Source organism: Syngnathus acus, chromosome 22, assembly GCF_901709675.1.
Source record: "Syngnathus acus chromosome 22, fSynAcu1.2, whole genome shotgun sequence".
Taxonomy (NCBI): domain Eukaryota; kingdom Metazoa; phylum Chordata; class Actinopteri; order Syngnathiformes; family Syngnathidae; genus Syngnathus; species Syngnathus acus.
In genome coordinates, this window is record NC_051106.1 from 4,540,677 (window position 1) to 4,564,550 (window position 23,874).

Genomic DNA, 23,874 nt, shown 5'->3' on the forward strand with positions numbered 1-23,874 from the left:
TCCTCTTGTGTATTTCCTTGGGATCTTCATTGCCAAAATGCATTTTGGGAGATAAGAGGCAGCATTTTCTTGAAGGCTGTTTTAGTCACATTCCGTGTCGTATCAGCTCTTTTTATCTTGTATCAAGCGCATCTTAAAATTTACCGTAGAGAATAATTGGATGAGCTGCATTACTTGGTGTACCCGGTTTGGGCCACAAGGGGGCACTGTTTTCTCAACAATGAAGAACATGGGCATCGCTGCAAGGTGCTGTCGCTATATCACAGCTGAGAAATACATTTTGGGTGTTTTGATTACAAACGGAGCAGTATTTAATTTAAGAAAGCTGAGTCGGCTCAATTAGCATGGAGTGTAGTTGTTTATGGCTGTTTTATCAAGCATATTGCTTTATTTTATCTCTATTTTACTAAATGTTATTCATCCTTAGGGTTATGTCTGCCTCACAGTTGTGAGAAGTGCTGGCTTGAGTCTTGAGGGGCCCAAAGTTTGGTTTGGTCTAGTATTCTGTGGTTGTCTTTGTTTTGCAGTGCTTGGAGTTTTTTTTCTTTTTTTGTTCTTTTTTTTATTGTGCGTGAAGCTGGGAACCCTCTTGTACCAAATTACATTGCGGTAATGGGGTTCAAATAGAGTTTAGAGATGGATATGGTTCAATGCTGACATAGGCCCGTCAGTCACGTGATTTCATCTGTTCTCCATAATAAGGGAACGTGAGAACTTGAAATGAAATACACCCTATGTCAGTGGGAATCCTGGCTTCCTAATTAACGCTCCTGCGTTTATACGTTTTTTTCCCCCTCCAAGGTTTTTTTTTTTTTTTATGACAGAAGGTGACAGCATGCTAATTTCTATCTCTCCGACGGTAGCTCCCTTAAGCGGGCCACTGTTATGCAAATAAACTGGATTGATGCAACACTTCTTTCTTGATGATAAAAGCAAGGTTCACGTGCTTTAGTGACGCTGCTTTGGATGATATAGCACGAGCAGCATCACCTTCATGATCCCAATTAACCTGTCTTATGCTGCGCGACTTTATACTGCTCTTAATTTGCAGCACTGCTATTACAGTAATTCACAAAGGGTGCTCAGGTTTCTGGCTGTCAACCTTTTGCACTCATCCTGCTGCAGCAAAGTATCAGAGGGGAAGTCAACCAGACTTAAAATAAATTATGTTGTTAGTGCTATTGCATTTGCTGTTATTTCTCCTTTCTAAAATGAACAAAAGTCCTTTTGCAGACAAACACGCTATGCATTTCTAAAAAAAAAAATATTCCAACATGTTAAAATGAAGCCTCACATGAAGTTACGCACAATAACGCGTTTCACTGTAAACAAATTGTGACTGGTGAGCCTCATTGTGATTGTCTGTGTTGTACGGGCGCCCACTAGCGGTACGTAAAAGAATACCTTCCCAACTACACTGGCAGCGGTACCTTAAAATGGAGTTTATTATTTATTCTGTGAGCATACTCGTATCTCAAGTGATAGTGAGCCTATTGAAATTTATTGAAATGCAATCAATCCAATACTGAGCAACAATCGATTTTGCAATGTTTTTCATAAGAAAAATGTCACTCATAAATATTTTACTCATAAATACTGTAAGAACAGACAATAATATAATTTAAAAAAATATTTGAACCGTTTTATCCCCACACTTTGTAGCAATCAATCACTCTCGCCTTTCTGATTTAATGCATGGTGAAGGTATGACAATAAATTAATAAATAAAAAGTTGGAATTATGTTTATTGTACAATTACTCATATGGCCTTCATCCAAACATTTTGCTTTAATTATGGAGTTGGTGCTAATTAAATCTTGATCAGTTCAAAAGTAAATGTATTGCTCCCGCATGGTTTTCCTCCCTCCTGTTTGTCTCCCACTGAAATTATTGTGCTAATCATAATTGGGGAAGGGGGTTGTTTTACACACCCTGTCAATAACCAGCTGGTTCTTCCAAATAATATATCAAACACCATGCTCGGCGTGAGGGACTGTCCTCTGCTGGGAAACGAGATATCCGATTTATCTGAGATTCCTGTTGCTTGACCAAATTGAATCCTCTCATTTTAATTGCTCTCTAGTAGGTGTGCTGCTTGGGGCCATGAGAGCATGAGCGCTCTATGTTGTCCCTCTTTGGACCATTATGTTCCATTGTGCGAGATGCCGATTACGGCTGGCTTGATCCTCGTCATCTATCTGACTCGGGATCATTTAGGTAGCCGCATGTTACAAAGGAACAGCAGTCCGCCCTGTTATTAGATGTGTTTGAGTCCCCTGCTTGTTGTAATGAGAAATAGATCACAGAGGAGAAGTAATCTCTCTGAAGACACGTGGACTCATTCAAGACCTTGTGACACTTCATTAGGGCATGCAGCAAAATACGATTCACAATTTGTTTAGGTATGTTATGCATATTTGCCTATTTCACGATTCTCTATTCTGGTAATTGCCACAAATGTGTCACATTCCATTCCCATTAGACATTGCATTGGGGTCTACTACATCTTTGACACCAATTACTACTTTCCTATAAGCTTTGACGCCACCTTGTGTCATCCAAAGTCAGATAAATGTGTTTTAGTGCAAAGATCTTAGAGAAAATTCATCATTAGGTGAATTTGAGCATAGCAAATGGTGTATATGCCGGAAATCCATGTCTAACACTGGGTCAATGATGAGGTTGACTTTTGTTGCCATGACGACCGGAGGCACAGCCTAAACCCAAAACCCAGGGTGAAGGGGAGGGAAAGGTGAGCACCCAAAAATATTTTAACTCGCGCTAAACTGTGTGTATGAGGTGCGTGGACCACCATAATATTTTAGGTCCCCTTTAAATAACATATGAGCCAATATACGTATATATGAAATTCTATGTTCTATGTGTCTTGCAGGGGTATGAATGTTTGTGGGGTTATGAATGGCTGCAATGTGGCTGTGAAGCACATTCAAAAAAGGGCTTAAGTGGATTACACCTCATTTCAAGGATGCTTATGGTAAGATTAAAACAGATATGAGGTAACTGAGGAAAATGCTAAATCTGATAGATTGAATTTCACTCATCCTTTCTCCGCCGCCCTTTAAGCCACTTGCCTGTGTATGCGTGTGTGTCTGTGTGTTATTTTGTGTGTTGTACAGTAGACATCAGTGGCCAACATGGAGGTGTTTCTTTGTTACAGAGATCAAAATACTACACATGTATCTTCATGGTTGTGTGAAGCCATTTTAACTCAGGCGCTTGTCTGGGGTAACATGTCAGCGTGAGGCCGAGATGAGAAATGATTGACACCTCCCACGTCAATCAGGCCCGCTGTCTCTGATTGGTTGTTTTCCCTTAGGCGCGATGGCACAATCAGGCAGGCTGATTTTTTTTCATAGATTTTATTCATATACTCCTCTCAGGTCACGATAGTCGTGGTTAGCACATCTGCCGCAAAATTCTCAGCTGAAAGGTCAACCGGCATCCCAAAATGGATTATGTATGGAACATGTGTACACATAATCTCATTTAATCTGAAACTATAATGAATTCCATAGCTATTACAGTCAACTAATGTGTATTAATAACTTAGTGCCATATGGATGGAGGCACTTTAGGTAATTCCTCTTTTTGGACAAGCTGCCAATAAAAAGGCCACATTAGGAGGAGAGTAGGTTTAATCCACCAGACGCTCTAATAATGAGACTATATCATGCTTTTATAGTTTTAGATTCTATTCCCATCCTAAATAATGTGTACATATTAACACGCAATGTCCGCATGTGTTTTGGGGCTTGAATGTCGTTTTATGCATGGTGTACCAGAAGTGTGCATGGAAAGAAGACTTTATGACGTGCCTGATTAGACCCCCACTCACCCCCAAATTCCTCCCCACATCCCTTTGCCAGCCAGCACTGCAGCCCAGCGGATAACCACGCATGGATTAGCTGTGACATCACACTGAAGAGATGGCTGAGTGCGAGGAAGGCCAAGCATACGCGGGTGTGTGTGTGTTGGAGGCTGATTAGACAGTGAGGGTGGCAGCGAGCGAGAAGCGAGGATTAGGCTGCCATTGGAGAGTTGGCTATAGGTGCTGACACCACTCCACCTCACCAAGGGCTCAATTTACTGACGGATCAGACTCATTTATAGTGGGCGGGGATTATTATCAGTTCAATGGGGCCATATCTTTATTGCAGTAACCCTTCAACCTGCGAAATACGGTCACAATATGGAGACATTTAAGGATGGCTATCCAATACCAGTGGTGGGCCCCGAATTTGCTATCTGGGCCTTCACCGCCTTAATCTCCCTATTAATACCACAGCAAATATATAGCAGTTATAGAAACGATCAATACTTTGCAAAAACGTAAAATATATTCTGCCATGTACACCACTCAGAGCAGTTCAGAATTAATATTTATCAATTAAAAGTTTGTTTAAAAGTTAACCCCTTTGTGATGCTTGTTTCAGGGCGCACCAAAAATATGGGTCACTGGGACCAAATTTAACCATCAGAAAATGTGAAGTTTCTACACCCTTTTAGCCTCCTAGTGTCACTGTGGGCCAAAACAATATATGTATTTAATTAATTTGCAAATAATCTAAAACTATATAATAAAAAGTTTTCTTTTGGCGTTATTTTTAAAGTACAGTGCTTAATTTGTCCTACAACGTATCAGGAGGGATAAAATGTATTTATAATTCCAAATATAAAAGTGCTTCTATAATTGTTTTTTAATTGCAATACTATTTTGAACTTGTTTTGTATTATGATTTATTTTGCATAGACTTTAAAAGATTTAAAACAACGAGTATAAAATCAAACTTGCGGTAGTCTCGCGAGACTTTATTCTCTGGCGCGGTTACGTACCAGGAAATGAACAGATTCAATTTAAGGACGCGTTAAGTCTTCAGTCCTTCACATTGTATTTGCATTTTGTATTAAATGCATTAAACTCGTTAAGAGTTATAGATTTCAAATAAATGGAGTCGCACTGCTGCATTCCTGCGTGTAAGTACAGCATGGATCGCTAATTGTTTCGCGTTATTTTCCGAGGGAAAAGAGTCTGCGTAAATTCATGCAAACCAAACAAGAATGGCTGCGGAGCAGAAGACGAGCTGGATATTAACTGGTGCAACCATCGCCTGTGTGCTTGCACTCTACGTGCCGTGTGTGCAGAGGACAGTCCCCGGCGGAGATTCAGGTTGGTGCTAATGCTAGTCTGCAAGCTTCCTTGTTTTGAGTCACGTGGGTTTGTTTTGTTTTTGGGGAGTCGCTCACATGGCACGTTTTTGAGCTGCACATGGGATCTGTCAGGGAAACACGCAATTTGAATTTAATTATTGAATAGGTGGATTTTCTTATACATTTTTTTAGAGTGACTTTGCAATCTGTGCGTTTTGTCCTCAATGAAACACGTTTGTTGTTATGGATATGTGAACATACTATATCAGGGGTGTCAAACTTATTTTTGTCGCGGGCTGCATCATAGTCATGGTTTCCTTCGAAGGGCCATTGAAATTACCAACCCAAATAAATGTCTGAATGTCTCAAATTATATATAGTGTACGGTACTCAACAAACTAGTGAATGACTAGATGAATAACTAGTTTTCAAAACAGAGACTAAGAAAAACTGTTAACATATTTAAAAAATATGAATGGTAATAAAAATTGCTCGCGATAGATCGATTTTTTTTTAAGTCAAAACAATTTTAATATTGACATATGAATTTGATGCACAATTTGTCTTCGCGGGCCACATCAAATGATGTGGCGGGCCGTATCTGGCCCCCGGGCCTTGAGTTTGACACGTGTACTATCTGTTCTGTATGGACTATATACAACTCCCCTAGATTTTACATGATGCAGGCCAATGTTTCTTCCAACATTCTCTGTAATGCAGTTTGTGAAAGAATAGCTTGTACATTTGCAGAGAGTGTTTAGTGGAGATAGTCAACTTACAGACTTTTAAATTGGCCAAAAGAATGCTTCTGCTGCTTGTTCGCTTAGCAGCGGTCTGGCGCACAAGTTGCGAGAAGAAACGCACGTTTGCATATCGCAAGCGCATGAAAAGCTGAGCCAGATATGAATGCGGAACGACGAGGAGAGAGCGCCGAGTAGCCTGGCTGCTCTCATGAATGAGGATGGTTAAACGGTGTTGTGGGTAAGGGGGGGTGCTTTGGAAAAAAATGGCCAGCCCCTTCTCCACAGTGTTTAGGGACGGTGCAGGATGCCCGCTCTGATAGTGCCAGCTGAATTCCCCAGGTCTCCGTCTCCGTGTCCTAATCTCTTTAGGTGTGATGTGCCCTGGAGAAGTTTGAGCACAGCCCCGCGGGCACACTGTTGTCTAGGAATGTGGAGTGTGGAAATGATGGGGATTACGGGAAGACCGGTGTGGGTGCCCATGCTCCACTATCACAAAGACTCTTGGCAACCTCGCTGCTCCCCCGTTGAGTCAATATCTTCCATTTTTGGAGGGAGACTGGCTGCAGAACTGCCTCACCGTGAGATGCTTTTGCTCACTCGGTTTGATTTATGTTGAAGGGAAGGCGGCGCTCGGGGAAAATGAGAAGCTGACGAAGGACAAGAAAATGTGGAAACGGTGGCAAGTAGCTGGCTGCTCGTGCCAAGTGAAACGGAGCTGGAAAGTGTTTAAGCTGTGCAGGTGGAGTTCTGACTTCATGCTCCATTAGACTGATAAGAGTTAGGGATCCTCGTGTGGCACCGATTGTAGGCTTTAAATCACTGTAACAGTAAGCTTGCAAAAATATGAGCGTCATTCAGTGTGCCATCAACCTTTTTGACTGCTTATATGTCGATATGTTCATGTTCGGATAATGCAGTGCATTAGTACATCCCAATATTGAGGTCAATTGAGGTCAGCAAGTAAATATGAACATTTGTGATTAACAATTTTCTTCTCTTTGTTTTTTTTATTTTGTGAAGCCCTCACAACAGCCACAAACACAACTACAGTATATTAGTCCAGCTGCTTACACAAACTCATCAAATAAAATGAAATAATGCTCTTTTTGTGGATAATAAAGGGATGGAAATTTGGAAATACTTTTTTACGTAAATTTGATGAATCAGTTAATAAAGAGGCAGCTTGATTGATTATTAAATTAATCATTAGTCACATGTGTAAGCTAATGGAATCAGTATTACGCAATATCCCTTATGGATGATTTGGATCAGAATCTGCTGCATAAAATCCTGATCGGAACCCCTCCACAACTAAAAAAAGCCAAGTGATGGCGACAATTTGCTCCAGGAACAATTTTTCATTCATTTCCGTTCTGTATAATGCAAAATTGGTTTTGAGGACATTCTTGAATTTAATGGCACTTTCTCTCTCGTGCCGGTAGAGGGTGCTGTCTTGAACCCCAACCTTTATCAGTGTCAGTTAATCTGAACCAAATTTCAATTTTCATGAGTGGGAGATGTAAACACTGGGTGAGAAATCAGCATAATTTGAAACGCTCTGGGTGTATTCTGGCACAAATGGGTTTGTGCCCAGCTACATTAAAGCTTGCTCAAATAGCTTTTAGGAGTGAGGGGGGGTCTCCTTTCATTCTGTGTTGTGCCTCACACAGAGCTTGTCAAGAAATTGTGCAGCCGACTCTCCTTTTTGCAGCTTACCTCATTCTGTGACTGTCAGCGGCGTCGCCTTTTTTTTTCTCTTCTCTGTTTGTGCCCAACGGACTGAAGGCGACACTGAGACACTGGCAGAGAGTGGCAGAAGAAAGACCCCGACGCACGGGGAGGATGGGACCGGAAGCATTCTTCTCAGATCAGCATATGTGTGACAGTGCATCGGAGAGGGTGTCTAATGGCTTGTGTGTACGTGCGTGCCAAGGAAGGGAGGGGGAGGCGTCAGGGGAGAGGCAAGCGCTGAAGAGAATGAGCGTGCCGCTTAGGAAATGTCACACTGGGAAGATTTGCAGGTTTTGATCCTAGCAAATTAATGCAAAACCCCAGTGCAAGTATTTGATTTGGGAAAACTTTGGGAGCAGACTTGTCTCTTAATAATAATTATTGGGTTTACATTAATTTCCTCCCCCATTCTCTTCCACAGGAGAGCTGATCACCACTGCCTGTGAGCTGGGGGTAAGTATTAGCGCTATTGTTTAATCAATTCACTCATTAACTCTTAGAAGCATTAAGCAAGTTTAATTAAGCATGGGCAGAAAGCAGATTAATTCAGTTTCAGTCCACAGGTTTCCCCCCCTCCCCCTTCTTCTCTTTACACTTATTTTACCAAGTTGCAAGTAGAGAATGCTATAATTTGCAACCCGTTTTTCAAATCCAATTAAAGTCAATAGTAAGGCGATGGCTTTTGTAGGCTTTGCCTTATGTACGGTATAAGGCTTATTATATCCACCCCTCTTTTTTGTATGTGTGTAAGCCGCAAAGAATGAACTAAATCGGGTTAACAGTTATAATAAGTTTTATTATTTAATAAACTTTATTACGCCGCTGTGATCCTTTTAGGGAGGCTGTGTCGGTGTCACTATGCCAGTAATCCTGCCGTTAGGGCTGCAGTCCGTGTGGCCTGCCCGGCTGCTTCGTGGGCCTCCCAAAGGCCTCGTAGGCCACCCCTGTGTCCCAGGCTGCCCGTTTTCATCCCAAGAGCTTCTTCCATTTCGGCACCCTGACTTTTTTTTTTTTTTCCTCTCTCAGCTATCCTAAAATTGAATCTGTGCTCTCATGTCATTCTTTGAGACTCACGTTCTCTGACCTTGATAGTTTTCAAGTACGCCATGTTCTTCCAACATTGACCGACAAAGTAGTCAAACTCACCTTTCCGCAATGTCTTCAGATGAAGCGCTGCCCCCTTCTCTTCTGCTAGTGTGACTCATGTTATCAGTGCCAGGAAATGAATCTGTCTTTAATGACTGAGCCCTTATCTGGGCAAAGGAGACTTAGCGGCTAATTGCTGTGATTGCTGAGATCCCCCCAGACGAGAAGGACTGCGGCTCGGAGGTGGTTTTGGGGGGGGGCTGGGGCGGGCGGAGATCACGTGTTGTGCGGCGTGCTCTCGGGAGCCGCACTGTCCTTGGGAAGAGGCCAAGGAAAGACAAGTGAAGAGTGCAAGGAGGGAGTTTTCTTTGGTGTCGTTCAGTTTGGATTCCACCTAACCCGTTCACAAATGTATGAAACAATATGAAAGTGAACCACTAACTTTGTTACAATTTTGTCTAGGTGGCCCATCCGCCCGGATACCCGATCTTCACGCTGCTATCTCACCTGGCTATGCGTCTCCTGCCGACACTTTCACCAGCTCACAGCGTCAACCTCATGAGCAGCGTGCTGGGGGCAGTGGCATGTGGCACCCTCTGCATGACTGTATGCAGGTAGGCAGACCCTTGGAGCTGCACAGAAAAACAGTTTAAGCGTGTCCGTGCATCTCAAATCAAGATCTGTTGAAAGTTCATTCATTTTAGTATAGTTGAGATTCATTAAATAAAATCCCCTTCTTAAAAAACATTTTATTTCTTACCATATTTCTTGAAATTATTATTTCATATATTTTTTCAAAATAATTATTTGATATCATTTCACTCCCTGTGTGGTGACTATCTGACACATTTTGGGTTGAACTCCTCCCACATCTGAAAAGGCCAATGCGTAATAACATCACTGGACAAATATGCACACAGGAAATTGATTGAAGGGTGAGTGTTGACATTCTTGCACTACTTTTTTTTTTCTTCTTACATCTGGATGCAGTGTGAGGCACAGAGTGGCATTTTGGGGTCCTGACAGCCTGGTGCTGATGTCCCTAATCCTCTGATCAGCATTCAGGAGCAGAGCTGGTGCTGCCCTCCCCCTGCCACAACCCTGCCCAGCCTGTTTACCCATCAGCCACCCGTTGCGAGTTAGCGCTAGCTGGTGTGTGTGTATGTATATCACAATTATCATGCCCTCCAACCCCCCCACACCATCACATCGCTGTATTCCTGCGACCCCCCGCGTTGCCCAGCGTGCGCCCAATCCTGACATGGCACGATTTCTAATCTGCCGCTTCTTGCCTCCTGGGTCGAAAAAGGAACACCATCACAAACTCTGTCCTGCCCTCTCTTATAACTTGCCTCACTCTCCTGCACATGATGACACTTTTTGGTCCTGTCTGTACAATTTAGATTGGTCAATAATTTGTAAAAAATAAATAAATAGCAGAATAATATGGGCTTCATGATTTTAGTTACTACTTTATAAACAAGCCAGCAGTTTTATTATTATTATTTTTTTTAGTAGTCAATTAAACTATCATTATTTTTTTAAATTGTAGTTTATTAAATTACAAAGCCCCATATGTGCTGGCAATTTTTTTTTAAAACACTACACTTGAAAATACAGTAAATTGTGTTATGTCCAATTAGAAAGTAAATCTATCCTAATATTACAATAGGTACAAAATAAGCATAACGAGTTAAATTACAATTTAGTTGTCTATGCTCAGGCAGAAGACGTCGTTGCAGTTTGTTAATATCCAAAGTACATTATTTGATTCCCCTTTGATGGGAAGTAACATGCAATTATTTACTTTTTTATTTTTTTTTTTATTTACTTATTTATTTTTTTACTTTACATAGTACTATTTATGGGTCATGCTGAAATACCAGGTTCTTAAAAGCCCTCCCCCCCAAAAAAAAGCACCAAACTACATTAACAATCTGCATTTTTGCAGTCGGGACATGGTTGTAATATATAACAAACCAAAATATATAATAAAAATAAATAAATAATTGAGCACACTGCATATTCCAGTTGAGCTGTTTTAAATCCATTCGTTGTTTTTTTTTTTGGATGACCCCACAGCTTTAATGCCATTCATGAGTTTCTATTCAGTTGGAGGACTGGAAGTTGCTTTTGGCCAGACGTTGAGAGGCGGTTACTTCCAGGCCAGAAATATCCATGCTGTCTGGGAGCATTTTGGCTCACAGCGCGCATGTTAACTATAGCCCTGTTTGTAATCTCTGGGGATTTAGATTGAATTTTGGATTATGGCAAAGTGAAAAGTCATTATGAAAACATCCCGTACCACTCTACCTCAACTAGAGCTTGATGGGTAGCAAGGACCTCAGCCAAAGCAAACACTCACATAGCATAAGCTGTTAAGTGTGAACGTAACGTAATCTATAAACTCAATGTGGAAAAAAAAAAAAAAAATTTAAAAAGCATAAAAGGTTTTTGTCTGTTCAGGACCTCGATTGAGTTTGTAGATCAGTATGTGTCGTCGTGTCGTAGCGTTAATTAGATAAGTTGCTCAATTCATTCCCTCACAAACAAATAATAATTTTACGCCCTCAAATGAAAATTGTATTTGAAGGCATTTTGTCTCCGTTCAAATAGCACATTTATCTGAAATCTAGCCAAACCTTTGAAGTATCAATTTAAACGAGTCGACTGGATCGTGGCGTTTATCGTGGCGGGGGTTTGTGCATTCATAGCTTTGGAACTGGAAGGCACTTTGCTTGGGCAAATGTAGAAATGTAACACTTCCCTTTGATTTGTCAATTCCAATTGCCTCTCTTGCCTTGATCATGCGGTTTGATGGTCAAATTGCACGTCTTGATATGTTTTCACACTGTGGCCTGACAAGCCTTTGAGGATGGCGCACATAATGATAATTGCTATCGATTGCACTGGGAGGCTCACCGAGGAAAAACACTCGGCCCGCGGAATGCGACGGGCCTCAGACTCCAGAGGAATGCACCCTTCATAACGGGATAATCCAGACGGCTCTGTATTCTGCGCTCGCTCTCGTTTCACACTTTATCTGCTAAAGCTGCACTGTATCTCCCCCTACCTTAGAGGGATCTCTCCCCATTCCTGAGCTTATCCCGAGAAACCAGGAGCAGACACGTTAGCATGCTGACAGCCTTCAGAGGAGAAAAACAACCCTGGAACACTCGAACATCAGCATTTTTTAGCTTGATCGCGATTACATAATAAGCACAGCAAACATGTCGGTCCTTCTTCTATCCCTTGGATGAGAGGCTCTGTTGATAACTCAGGTAGCAGGAGGGTGAGTGTGGTTGAGATGGTTCCCTGGCCTTGCTTGACTCCGTGTCAGAGCCAAAATCTGGATGTTGTTTTATTTCCACTCTATCTCGTGTATTATATTGCGTTCTAAAACCCCCCCAACATCAGCATGACCAATAGTTCCCCCAGGACTCCTTCTCTAATACAGTTAAACAGATGCCTAATGAAGATGTTATTTCCTCATTACTGGCTAAGGAATGGGGATAGAGAGGAGGAGGGCCAGATAGACAGCAGAATACAGCGCCAGTTTAATAGTCCTTTTCACCCTTAGGCCTGAGATTGTGTCTGTCTCGGACGTCAATATTACATTTCCTCAACCACCACAGGCAGTCTTAATAAGGCACCCGGCATGGAGATGGATCAGACTCGGCAATTACAGTTCAGCCACAATGAGTTCATGCCGTCTATACGGCAACATTTATATATCACTGCTGTGTGCTTAATGACGGGTGGAAAAAGCAGCAAGAAAAATGGCTGTCTCAGTGAATTGCAGAAACATGATTTTTTTTTTTTGCATGTGTGTGTAAATTGCTTCCCCCCCTTTGCTCCTGTAATTTTTGTGTGTTGGGTTGAGATTATGATTGCATTGCGGGAGAAATTGTCATGTCAGTGGCTGCATTGTTTGAGCAGAATTGTGTTGATTAATTTTATACGCACTATGAGCACTGGAGCGCTTCCTGGAGGAGAGGTGTCTGAGTGGCAATCGGCATCCCTTCATTTATTCTCCTCGCTTGTGGAGAAAACTGCATCCTCGGGATGAGAGTATGTTTTGGTAATTGCTCTAAAATTGGGTCGTGGCATCCCACATTCGGCTGTGCTTTATTTGAAAAAGGTTATAGTGACGCATAACGCACGGACAATATTGTTTTCGTCAATTGTTAAATTATTATTAGTGATGACTTGGACAGGGATGTCAAACTCATTTTTTTTCGCGGGCCGCATTGTAGTCATAGCTTCTTTCGGAGGACCATTATGACTGTCAACCCAAATAAATGTATGAGGATCTTATATTATATACAGTCAAAGCTACAAAACAAACTGACAAATAACTCGTTTTCAAGTCAGACGAATAAAAACTGGTCAAATATTTAAAAAAAAAAAAAGATATTAAAAGTGAAGACAATTTGCAATTCTAGTAATGACACGAATTTGATGCACAATTTGTCTTCGCGGGCCACGTAAAATGATGTGGCGGGCCGTATTTGGCCCCCGGGCCTTGAGTTCGACACCTGTGACTTAAGATGTTTCACAAACTGTTTAATTGAGAAGTAGATTGTTTTTTTTTTTACTGGCTTTGTAAGAGTCCACATTTTAACAATGCATGATACTGAACTCTCTCTTCTCTTTAGTTTCTTTGAACAATTCTATTACAATAGTAACATATTTGCCACTAGCATTGCATTTTTCATGAAAGGAAAAGAAGACGACAGTATATCAATTGCAATTTGGCTTTAAAGTTCAAAGCATTGAAACGCTCTCTATGATAATAGCTCCTAAGTACCCAGCCTCTTACGCTGGCCAGTGTAGAGCCCCCGAGGGTGTCATCGAGGGCCAGCTGGAAGCGTCCATCGCAGGCCACCTTCTCTACGGGTTGCCTCCCCTCCTCAGGAATGTGTGATTCCTTTCCAGCACTCCCGCAAAAAGCACTGGGTCGAGTACAGCGCGCCGCTGATCTGCGACGGCACATTTGTGGTATTTATTGTCTGGTCCCCGAGGTGGCGTGTATCGCTGGCTGCCCCGACCGAGCTCCATTGTCATGTGCCATTCAGTGCACAGGGCCGCTGTACGCTTTTGTGTGTAGTTATTTAGCACAGACGACTGCCGCTGCTGGCACGTCTCGAGTGCACACTGTGTAGCGAGAGCTTGGCTGGTAAATGAGGCAGGTCCCATTTTGACACTTCAAAGTGGTTTTACTGCGCCTTTGTGGAGTCCTTCAAGGGGACACTGCTTACCAGAGCCTGTTGTACTATTGTCATTTCTTATTTGTGTATTTACCTTTCATCTTTCTCATTTATGGAAAATATTCTTCAAATGGGGGACTATTAAAAACTAGACCACTGCTAATTAACATTGACATTGTCATCATGTCTTGTCAAGAAGGTTAATTGCCCACCAGGTGAGGTTGTTGACATTTTGGCAGCGAGGAATCTTAGCTGGATTATTCTTCTGCCACATTCCAGCCAGGCCTTTGTGTCCGAGCCACAGCATTTCTACACAACAGGCATCCTGTTCTACAGAGAACGGCGATAACAGTAAATGCGACCTCTCTAGTGTCAGTGTGTCCTGTTATATCCGGCAGGGCTGGAGAATAAGCTGTAGAGAGGCAGACGTGGACCCAGGTGGTCCCACGTAGACTGGCGGGTCATTTACAGCTAGGCTCCAACGGACTGTCAAGTTCTAACAGAACGATTTGTCAGCCACCCAGTGAGAATAAAGTAGTAGAAGATGTGTGTCTGAATATGTGACAAGTGCTGCATATCTATCAGGTGGGGCTTAAGAAGCCAGAACTGACTTGTTGTAATAACTGTGTCCGTGGACCCCCCTGACTGTTCTACACCCGTACAAAAAGAACCCGCCCCCCCCCCTGCTAGGAGTGTGAGCTTTGGGTTAATTGTCAAGCAGGGAGGTAAACTTGTGTGTGCAGGGGTCCCCCGTTTGCCCTCGCCACCTTCATCCCGGCTTCAAGTTACAACTAATTCCTGGAGCGGGGCGGCGAGGGAAGACGGCGCTATCTCTTATTAAGACTCGCGCCGAGACGCCCCATCAACACGCCGTGCCCCCCGCCGCACCCGCCCGCCCTTTCGCACACATATTCGCAAGCTCGCCTTACAGCGAACACAAAAAATAGTGAAGGAAAAGAAAGCCCAAGAAAAAAAGGGGGAAGTAGTCAGCAAGCAAGATTTTTTTTTTTCCCCCCCTCTCTTTTTTCCCTTCGATTTAGCGCGCTTTCCTCAGAAAGCACCATTGTTCCCCTCGCCTAAGTCTCATCAGGCCTTTTGTGGCTGACTATCACAGCGGCAGGCAGAGCGCTGGAAATGTATAAATGGTATCATGCCTTCTGATTAATGGCGGTGCTTATGAGTCAGGTCTGATAACAGGCCTGCTCTCTACTCAATTTCAGATACCGTTAATGGAATCTGTCTTCTGCGATTGTAATGTGAGAGCGCCTAATTTGCTATGGAGCTTGAAGCTGTCACCGGCAAGGGATTGTGGGGTCATAAGGGACCTGGCAGCCGTTTGGCCTGCAGCTTGTATCTGCCGCGCTGAATAGAGCAGCTCTCTGCCTGTCAGTTAGCTGATAGGCTGATGAGGACTCTAAGCCACTCCACACAATGGTGGAAAGGGCCATACTGCCTGACTTCCCTAATTGTCGAGCCCGCTCATATTTCCGAGCCAGCGTGCAGGGGACCGGGCTGCTCCTTTTGCCTCCTCTCTCGCTCTCTTTTTTTCCTCTGTTTGAACTTTTTTTTCTGCTTTAGTTCCTCCTTCATCCGGCGCAACCCTTTAACACACATTTGACTGCACTATTTTGCCCCCCCCCTCCCTCCTCCTCTTCTCCCCCTCCATCATTTGTCACCTCTCTCTCTTCCCTCTCTGTCTCTCATTTTAGTAAGTGGTGGGTCTTAGCGTATGACAGATTAGGCCAAGTTTGCTTCAATTACAGCAAAGGGGATGGAGACATTACAGGAGAGGAGGAAGGGGAAAACTTTTGTGCACACATTATATTTAAGAAGCTGAGGATAAAGTGCTATCACCACCACAGCGTTTTTCAGGACGGTCTGTTTGAGATCAACTAACTTCTCTGAGAAGGCGTGCTGGTGGGTTATATTTCTCATTTGGGCCAATTCACAAAATGTTTTTCTGGGTCTTGTTTGTGATGAATAAATTGGAATGCAAAAAGTCTGGGTAAGTTGTTGGGTTTTTGACTGCATAGGTTTAATGTGAAACTGAGAAAAAGGGGCAAAAACCTAGGCCAGTGTATATAAAGCCAGAAAAAAGTCTCGTTAACATGTGTATGATGTGTGTCCACACGAAAATGCTGAATATATCCCAGACATGCCATGTAAACAAAAAAAAAATGCAATGTCGGAAAATTGGGAAAAGGGAGAATTTATAAACAGTTCCAAATAAGTCAGCAAAATCTTCAGGCTTCTGCTAGAATGCAAAAACAAAAATGTCAGAAAAAGCCAACTTGAACATCTGAACTTCATTTGGAGTTAATTATAGGCACTTTAAACCGTGGCAATGTGAATTTGACAGAAAATGGTTCCAAAGAGGTTAGTTTTTATTTTATTTTATGTAAGAAAACAAAAAAACAAAAACAATAGTGATTTGATATTTTATGGTCATTGCTTTCTTTATGTGATCAAGGTCTTCCACCCCAAACAGGTTGGTCGGTCCTGGTCCTGGAGCAGCCCTGGCTGGAGGCGTCTTTGCCATTTCCAGGCTGACTTGGCAGTGGTCAATGGTTGCGGAGGTTTTCACCCTCAACAATCTTTTCACTGGGCTGCTCTTCTTCTCTACCGCCAGCTTTCACTCGGCCAAGAATGCATCCGAGAGGCGAAAGGTAACTAAATGTTCAAATTTCTTGTTGAAATGTCTTCCCAATGTCATACTGGACTTTTTGCATGCTAGCATTCACAGTGGGGGGCGCTTTGTTGCGGGCTGGGACTGTGCAACCAGCATACCCTGGTGCTCTATGTACTTGCAGTCATCCCGTGGGTCTTCTACAGACTTCACTCACGCAGGGTAAGCCGGAAGTTCTTCATTCTTTCCCAATACCATCCTTGATTGCAAATCTGTCTTGACAGGAACTGTCCCTACGTAGCCTCATGTCGATGGGAACGTGCTTCCTGCTGGGTTTTCTGCCCTACATCTTCCTGCCTATCTCCTGCTACGTGAACTCAGCCCGTTGGAGCTGGGGGGACCAGACCACCATATCAGGCCTGCTAACCCACCTACTCAGGGCTGAATATGGTACCTTCAGTCTGGTGAGAGTTGCTTGCTCTATTTGACCTTTTGTTGTTCTCTGGTGTGCCGAGTTTGACTTGGTTGTGTTTGCAGGCAAAGACGCAGAGCTCTGTAAACCTGACGTCATTACTTAGGTAATTTTTTTTTCTTCTTTTTGTACAGCTACGGTTTAGTCAGACGTTAGACAACCCCGCTACCCTTTGAACCGGTTCTAGTCCGACCGCACCAACTTGTTCACGGATCTCCATCATTTCCACATCCCATCCCTGTCTCTTTCACGAGCTTTTGTTCTTTTACTCTCTCCCATCCAAGCACAACTGAACCTTCTTAGAGGGCCAAATCACTGTTTTGTTTCACCAGCAGTTTGAAACGATCACTCAGCACTGCTGTTTAAAGCGTGACGAGCTGTGATGACAGACGCTGCAACAACCCTGGAAAAAAAAAAAATTCCATTCCACTCTTCATATCTTTCTCCAGCTGATGGAATGGGGGTGCCTGTGTATCTTAAGGCCCCCCACTGCCACTGCCCCCCTTCCAGCCTCCCTCTGCCAGGCACCCTCCACTACTCCTCACCCCCGTCGCTTGATGGACAAGCGCACCTTCAAAATGGGGAAGAGAGGCGAACATGACAGGCATGTCGCACTGGAGACGTAAACCCACTGGAGAAGCTGACACAACCACTCGCAAGCACACACTCACACATAGTGTACATTGGGAGATATAGAGACTCAATAAGCTGTCAAATCGAGATGGGTATTAAGCAAGAGGCAGGAAACTATCAGCGTGCTCGGAGAAAAACGCTCAGTGACTGACAAGAGCTGAGAAGAGAGGACGGGGCAGCGCGGAGGGGGGTGCGTGACACTGTCATTCGAATCTGTCAATCAGTTTGAAAGGAGGACCGCACAGTCCAAGGAGTTTGTTTTGATAGGGGGACGGCGAGGATTTGGTAATTGGTGTCCTTGAGTTCTGTCACAGGATGAGCAGACCGCATGCTCATCGTGTTTGCTTGCTTGTGTATTTGTAGGGCCCAGTTGGACCACTGCCTGGTAGACCTTTCTCTTCCTGTCGTAGCTCTGGCGGGATTAGGCCTCCTTCTGTCCTCCATGAATAGGTAGGATGAAGGTGCAAATCGCACAACTCGAAGGGAAAACATGAACTGCTTTCAGGTTAAGAAAAAAAACCCAGCAGTTTTTAAATTTGCATCCCCAAGTAAATGATTTTATGCAATTTTATGGAGTTGACGTTCACTAGAAGAAGTGCAAGATCATGCAAAGGGATGCAAAATTAAGATCATGCTAATCCGAGTTGAGCTAATAATGGATGTGATTGAATGGAATTTCAATTGCTGTATTATACATTGTGTGACCAGTTTGTGAAACCCAACTGACTAAAATCGGGGTTACCGCTTTTTACAGCGAAGCTGTAATGAGTAAATGATTCAGAGTTTGGCGCCAGATCCTAATGACTCAGGCCACTCGAAGAAAATGTCCCGCTTAGCAAGCGACTCACTCATATTTCAATAGAAAATCCGTTTTTCTCCTGCAGTGTTTCTTTTTTTGTTTTCTAGAAAATATTGCTCCGTGTGCTGGCTGTTGATTTCCATGCTGCTCATCTACTCGCTGTTTTTTGCTTGGAGGGCAAATTTGGACATCAGTAGACCTTTATTGTTTGGAGTGGTAAGAAAAAAAAACATCTGCAATGATCCAGGAAACTTTACATTTCGTCTAACTGCAGGCATCACTCTGTGTGCTGCAGGTGGAACGTTTTTGGATTCAGGGTGATGCTGTCGTGTGTGTTCTGGCTGGCCTCGGCTCCAGTCTGACCCTCACGAGGCTCGAGAGGTGGCTCGGCCATGGCGGCTTTTGGAAAACCACGGCCTGGCTCCTCACCATGGCACTACTTGGACACATGATGCACACTAATCATAGGTGAGTTCTACATTTCCCAGCAGCCCAAGTTACCTCAGCACAGAAAAGTTAAAGCGAAAAGAAAAGGGGGAAAAATAAAAAGTCCTCTCTCATGCCTGTTAAAATCCCCGCGCAGAAGTTTTTCCTTGAGTCAACCCGATTTGTTTCTACTCCGTGCTTCAGACCCGCGGTATGAACATGTCAGGTTTCTCTCCGCTCACCTCGTGGTAAGGGCTAAAGAGAGGCACGGTTAGCACATAGATTCCACTCGCTGAGCTCAGCCTGAGATGTTAGCTGTCCGAGGCGGCAGATTACACCGGCGAGGTGCAGAGGCGTGCCAGACAGCCATCACTGAGCGGCTTTGATCAAGAGGAGAGCATGGCCTGCGCTGTCACACCCATCATACCTGTCTGCTCACGATTAGATAGGCAGCTGTACACAGGCGAAGGGGCGGGGCGGGGCGGGGTGGCGGGTAGGGGGGCACTGACAACCTACCCTCAGAGCACCTTGTAAGCGCGCTCCCAAGCAAACATGCCGACTTTCTTTTCTACAGTATCACATACGGAACGGAGGTGAAGGTGCACCCTTAGTCCTTCTTTGATGCAAGTAAACAAAGCTGCTATTTTCATGTGTTAGGGAGTGTGATCAGAGCAGCAACGGCGTGGTGGAACGCTTCGGCAGGGAGCTCTTAGCGTCCTTCCCAACAAACTCCATCGTCCTGACCAGAGGAGATCTGCCGGGGAACTCCCTCCGCTACCTGCATTATTGTCTTGATGTACGGCCTGATGTGCGCCTGGTAGACCAGGAGGTCAGAGCCTCACTATATTTGATCAAGTTTCCACCATTGACCGTTAAAAAGCTCCCCATCCTATTTTCATCATTATAAACAAACAAAAATTGTCTCTTTCTTTTCTCAAGATGATGACGTACAGTTGGTATGTAAGAAAACTGGGACCGCACCTCCCTGGGGTGCATTTTCCCGGCGGCCAGTGGGACTCAACGCACTCCGAGGAGAAAGACATCTTCAATCTGGAGCAATTTCTAATCCACAACTCCCAGTGAGTCACAAATGAATGCTAAAACGGTCCAAGCGTTAGAGCAGTAGGTGATCTCATTAGGCAGCGGAATTGTTGACCCAGCGCTAAACGCCGGGTGAAGATAAGCACATAGGTATGTTGAGTCTTTAAAAGGACTTTGATGAATCTAGTCGCTAATCTGCTTGATTTTGTTAAACAGTCTCTTGGCTCTGTTCTGAAACTGAGATGAGACTGGTTAATACCAAGTCCACCAGGGGGCAGTATTTGCTAGGCAAAAAAGGATAACCTCTCTGTAGGGCAACAGCGCACAGGGGTTTTAACCCCCAGGGGCCGGAGCACCTGGTCTAAGATGGAAGTCTCTAAGTCTAACCTACTTGTATTATCTCAGATGAGGGCAAAAGGGGTTAATTGCACTCTATTTCATTTTCTGCAGGAGGGACGTGTTTGCCTGTATCGGGCTGCCCACCGGAGACCCGAGCTGGGCTCGTAGTTTCTCCCGCTGGCCCTTTGGTGTGTGTGACTTCTTGGTGCCTGCTCAGAGACGGTTTCACCCTAAAGAGTGGGCCAATCACACACACAATCTTTACAACTGGAGCGAGCCACACAACCAGTAAGCAACAAAAAAATAATGCGTCCCTTTGGAAAGACATCCCAATGAATTTGTTATGAAGAACAAGTGCAATTTCCATTTCTTGGGTTTTATTTCTCATTTTCACATTCGGCATTCAGACAGATAAGTAAACACGGCGCATTGAATCCAAGGATGCAGATCTGTTTGCTTCTCGGTCATCCTCGTGGAGCTTGGCTGTGCTCTGTTCTCCATGCTGTGATCTGCTTTCTTTGTGAATTCAAGCAGAGCATAGACATTAGGCTCTCAGCCATTTGAAATGAAAGTGAAGATGGAAAATAATGAGTTTCAAATTGCGTTTTGTCAATAACTGTGTCAAAAGTGGAATTAGTCAGAGCTACATATTCGCTCTCGCTTGCCAGCAGCCCCTCATTCACTCGGATATCCACGGCTGAATACTGTGACATTATTTCCCGCACTCTCACGACAAGCGTGATGCCCACCAGCTAAATAAATATCAGGACCGGGACCTTGCTAAAATATTCTTTTGAAGAAGAGGTCAAGTGCTTACAATCTTCAAGTGGAAAAAGGCAAATGTGGTTTTACTCCATGTCGAATGTGCAAGCTACCATTGTTGCTCAGTCATTTAAAGTTGATGCGCTAAACATTTGTTCAGCGCTCCAGACCATGCACAACAATATATTCACATTTGGATTCATTAAGTGTTACTGCCTGAAGCTTTTTAGATAAATATTTGTTTTTGTTCCCACTCCAAGTTTCCACTCTGCATCCTGGGAGCGTGTGGCTAATGAGGAGATGTGGCAAGCCAGGTACACTCAAACTGTCTTACTTAAAATATTCACTTTGGATGGTGTACTTGCTAGAACATCTCCAGAAACCAGTCATGTGTGGTCGAGCATCTTCAGTATATGTGCATTCTATTTTGCATCTCCATAAATCACTCTATCGAAGTGATGTCATCCATCCGTTCACCCATCCATCCATCCAGCCAGCACTTAGCCCTGATCCTAAGCGCTTTGTTTCAGGATGAAGACAGCTTTCTTTCTCTTTGACCTGGCTGAGAGGATGCAGGGAGAGGGCAAATCTGACCTCTTTGAGCTCTCTTACACTGTGAGTATAACATTAACAGTGCTTCTACATTAATAATGCTTTTTTTTTTAATATTATTATAATAGCAGACAGATTTAAATGCCTCTTCCTGGAAATACTGCATAATGGTAAAAACATCTGCTTTTATAATAGTCCCACTATGTCTGCTTGCAGCTGTATAAGGCGCTTGTGGAGTCCTACTCCAACTACCCTTCAAATTGGGACAAGAACCTGGCACTGGCCTGTGAGAGGCTCCTCCGCTCAGGTCACCAAGGCTACGGTCTAGACGGCCTGCTGACCTGCAGCATCCAGCACTTTAGTCTCTACTTGGACAAAGAGCCCGCAGATCCGCAGGCGCCCGCCATACGCTCAGCCGTTGCCCACCTGTCGAAAGAAAGAGATCGGCACCGGCAGAGCCTCAAGCAAACCACCTGACAGGTTTTGACCTGACGCCCAGAAGGTATGAAGGTAAAAGTGGGTTTTTTGTACCACGTTGGATGAACTAAACCGTAATAGCTGGACTACAAGAAGCCTCGTATGACCCCAATCAAGTTTGTCCCCCATTGACCCTCCCACTTGATTGCTTTATCGTTACATCTTGATCGCCCCACCCCCCCTCCTGCTCACGCAGCTTTTAATGTACTGATTATTTTTGCCTTGGCCGACGCTCCACTTCAGTTTTTTTTTTCCCCCTTGCACATTAGGATGACAAGATTGAGGGAAACCCAATTTGGGGGCCGAAATGGGGGATTAGAGCAGCTGTTTAATCTAGGACAGACTTGCACTGTGCCACCCAGTCCCGGCACTCGCCACCCATCCCCCTGTCCATCCATCAGTCTATCTTAGATGGTCTTTTAAATGTTTAAAACTAATGGATTCGATTAGGTACCCCCCCCCCCCCCTCCCCTCCTTTACTCTTCTGTCCTAACGGGAGGCCTGTAATCCTTCATGGATTTAAATGAAATGTCACAATGCCAGAGACCCTTTTAAAGTGCGTGTACGCACACGTGTCTGTTCGTTTTTAAAATTTTTCTGCATGTGTGCGGACATGCGTAGATCTCAACCAGAGTTCTTCTCATGCCCCATACATCCAGAAATGGCTTCCTGAGAAGAACCCAAATGTTGATGTCCCACTGGAGACCCCAGTGCACTTTGCTCTAAATAATCTTGACATTGTTATGGAAACAATGGTAGTTGGTGATTTTCTACAATGTAGGTTGTGGTTGTTTGACTATATTTTTTTACCTTTTGTGTCCAAAGTTGTTTCTATAGGTTTAATAAAGAAATGGGGACCACAGAAGACTTTGTGTCATTGTTGCCCACCACATTTGTGACATCACAAGTTGTGCGATTCAGGGTTTTGTTGTCTTCTGCCCACTTTCTGTTTTTACTTTACTTGTCTCTCTTCCGCCCTCACCCCGTCCTCTCTTCTTCTCCCCTCTCGCTGCTGCTTTCTCTGAGAGTCAGTTGCCCACCCTAAATCAGCAAGCTGCCGAGGATTGCGGGAACCCGTGGAATCGCCGTGACCGAGGATGCAGGCAGGGAGCCACGACAACGCTGGAATGTGGGGCGTCTGAGGAGATAAGAGCTCCGTGAGCCCAGCCAGGGAGAGTCGAGTGATGGGGCAAGGATGGGGGGGGAGGGAATGTGAGGGTAAGACAGGAACAGGGCGAGCAGCGGGTCTATGAATGGGGAGACAGAAAGACAACAGCGAGGCAGCACGAGAGGGGCGGGGGACTTAGGCGGGCACACTCCGGAAGATGGGAAGCCAGCCTTATTCCTCTTTGCATTTCATTTACATCCCTGGCCGTATCGACCAATCGGATTGGGAGCAAAGCCCAGGGCTTAGAAGGGGAATAAAAAGACAAAATGTCTTTGCTGCTCTCATCCCTCCCTGATAATACCCTCTCTGTTTTTCTTTTCTCTTTTTCCTCCCGTCTATAAGTAGATACTGTCCGAAATGCCAGCAGAAAAGCGACACCTCCGCTTGCTGTGTATCTCAGATAGACGGAGTGGTGAGCAGGGGCTGAAAAGACAGCTTTAGCAACTGGGCCTATCTCCTCTCCTCTCTGGCTGCATGGAAGCTGCAGCGGAGGGAGGCGGCAACTCTGGATGTGTCTCTTAGTGTTTGGGAAGAGAATAGAGGGTGTGAGCGCCATGATATACAGAGCTGGCCGCAGTTTCCCCAGAATCTTACACTCTGGAAAAACTTTGCCTGCAGATCCCATTTTTAAGCATGAGAA

General features: G+C 44.2%; 1 protein-coding gene across 1 annotated transcript; it reads left to right on the forward strand.

Annotated features, from left to right (window-relative positions):
* Positions 1-4,858: 4,858 nt before the first annotated feature.
* On the forward strand, positions 4,859-22,931 carry tmem260 (transmembrane protein 260). Its single transcript, XM_037242017.1, has 16 exons — positions 4,859-5,188; positions 8,065-8,096; positions 9,192-9,343; positions 16,428-16,605; positions 16,674-16,787; positions 16,850-17,029; positions 17,103-17,143; positions 18,034-18,120; positions 18,577-18,685; positions 18,765-18,937; positions 19,553-19,724; positions 19,835-19,974; positions 20,387-20,563; positions 21,298-21,351; positions 21,568-21,652; positions 21,806-22,931. Exons 1-16 carry the CDS (start codon positions 5,080-5,082, stop codon positions 22,064-22,066), a joined length of 2,064 nt encoding a protein of 687 aa, XP_037097912.1. The 5' UTR covers positions 4,859-5,079; the 3' UTR covers positions 22,067-22,931.
* The last annotated feature ends 943 nt before the right edge of the window (positions 22,932-23,874 follow it).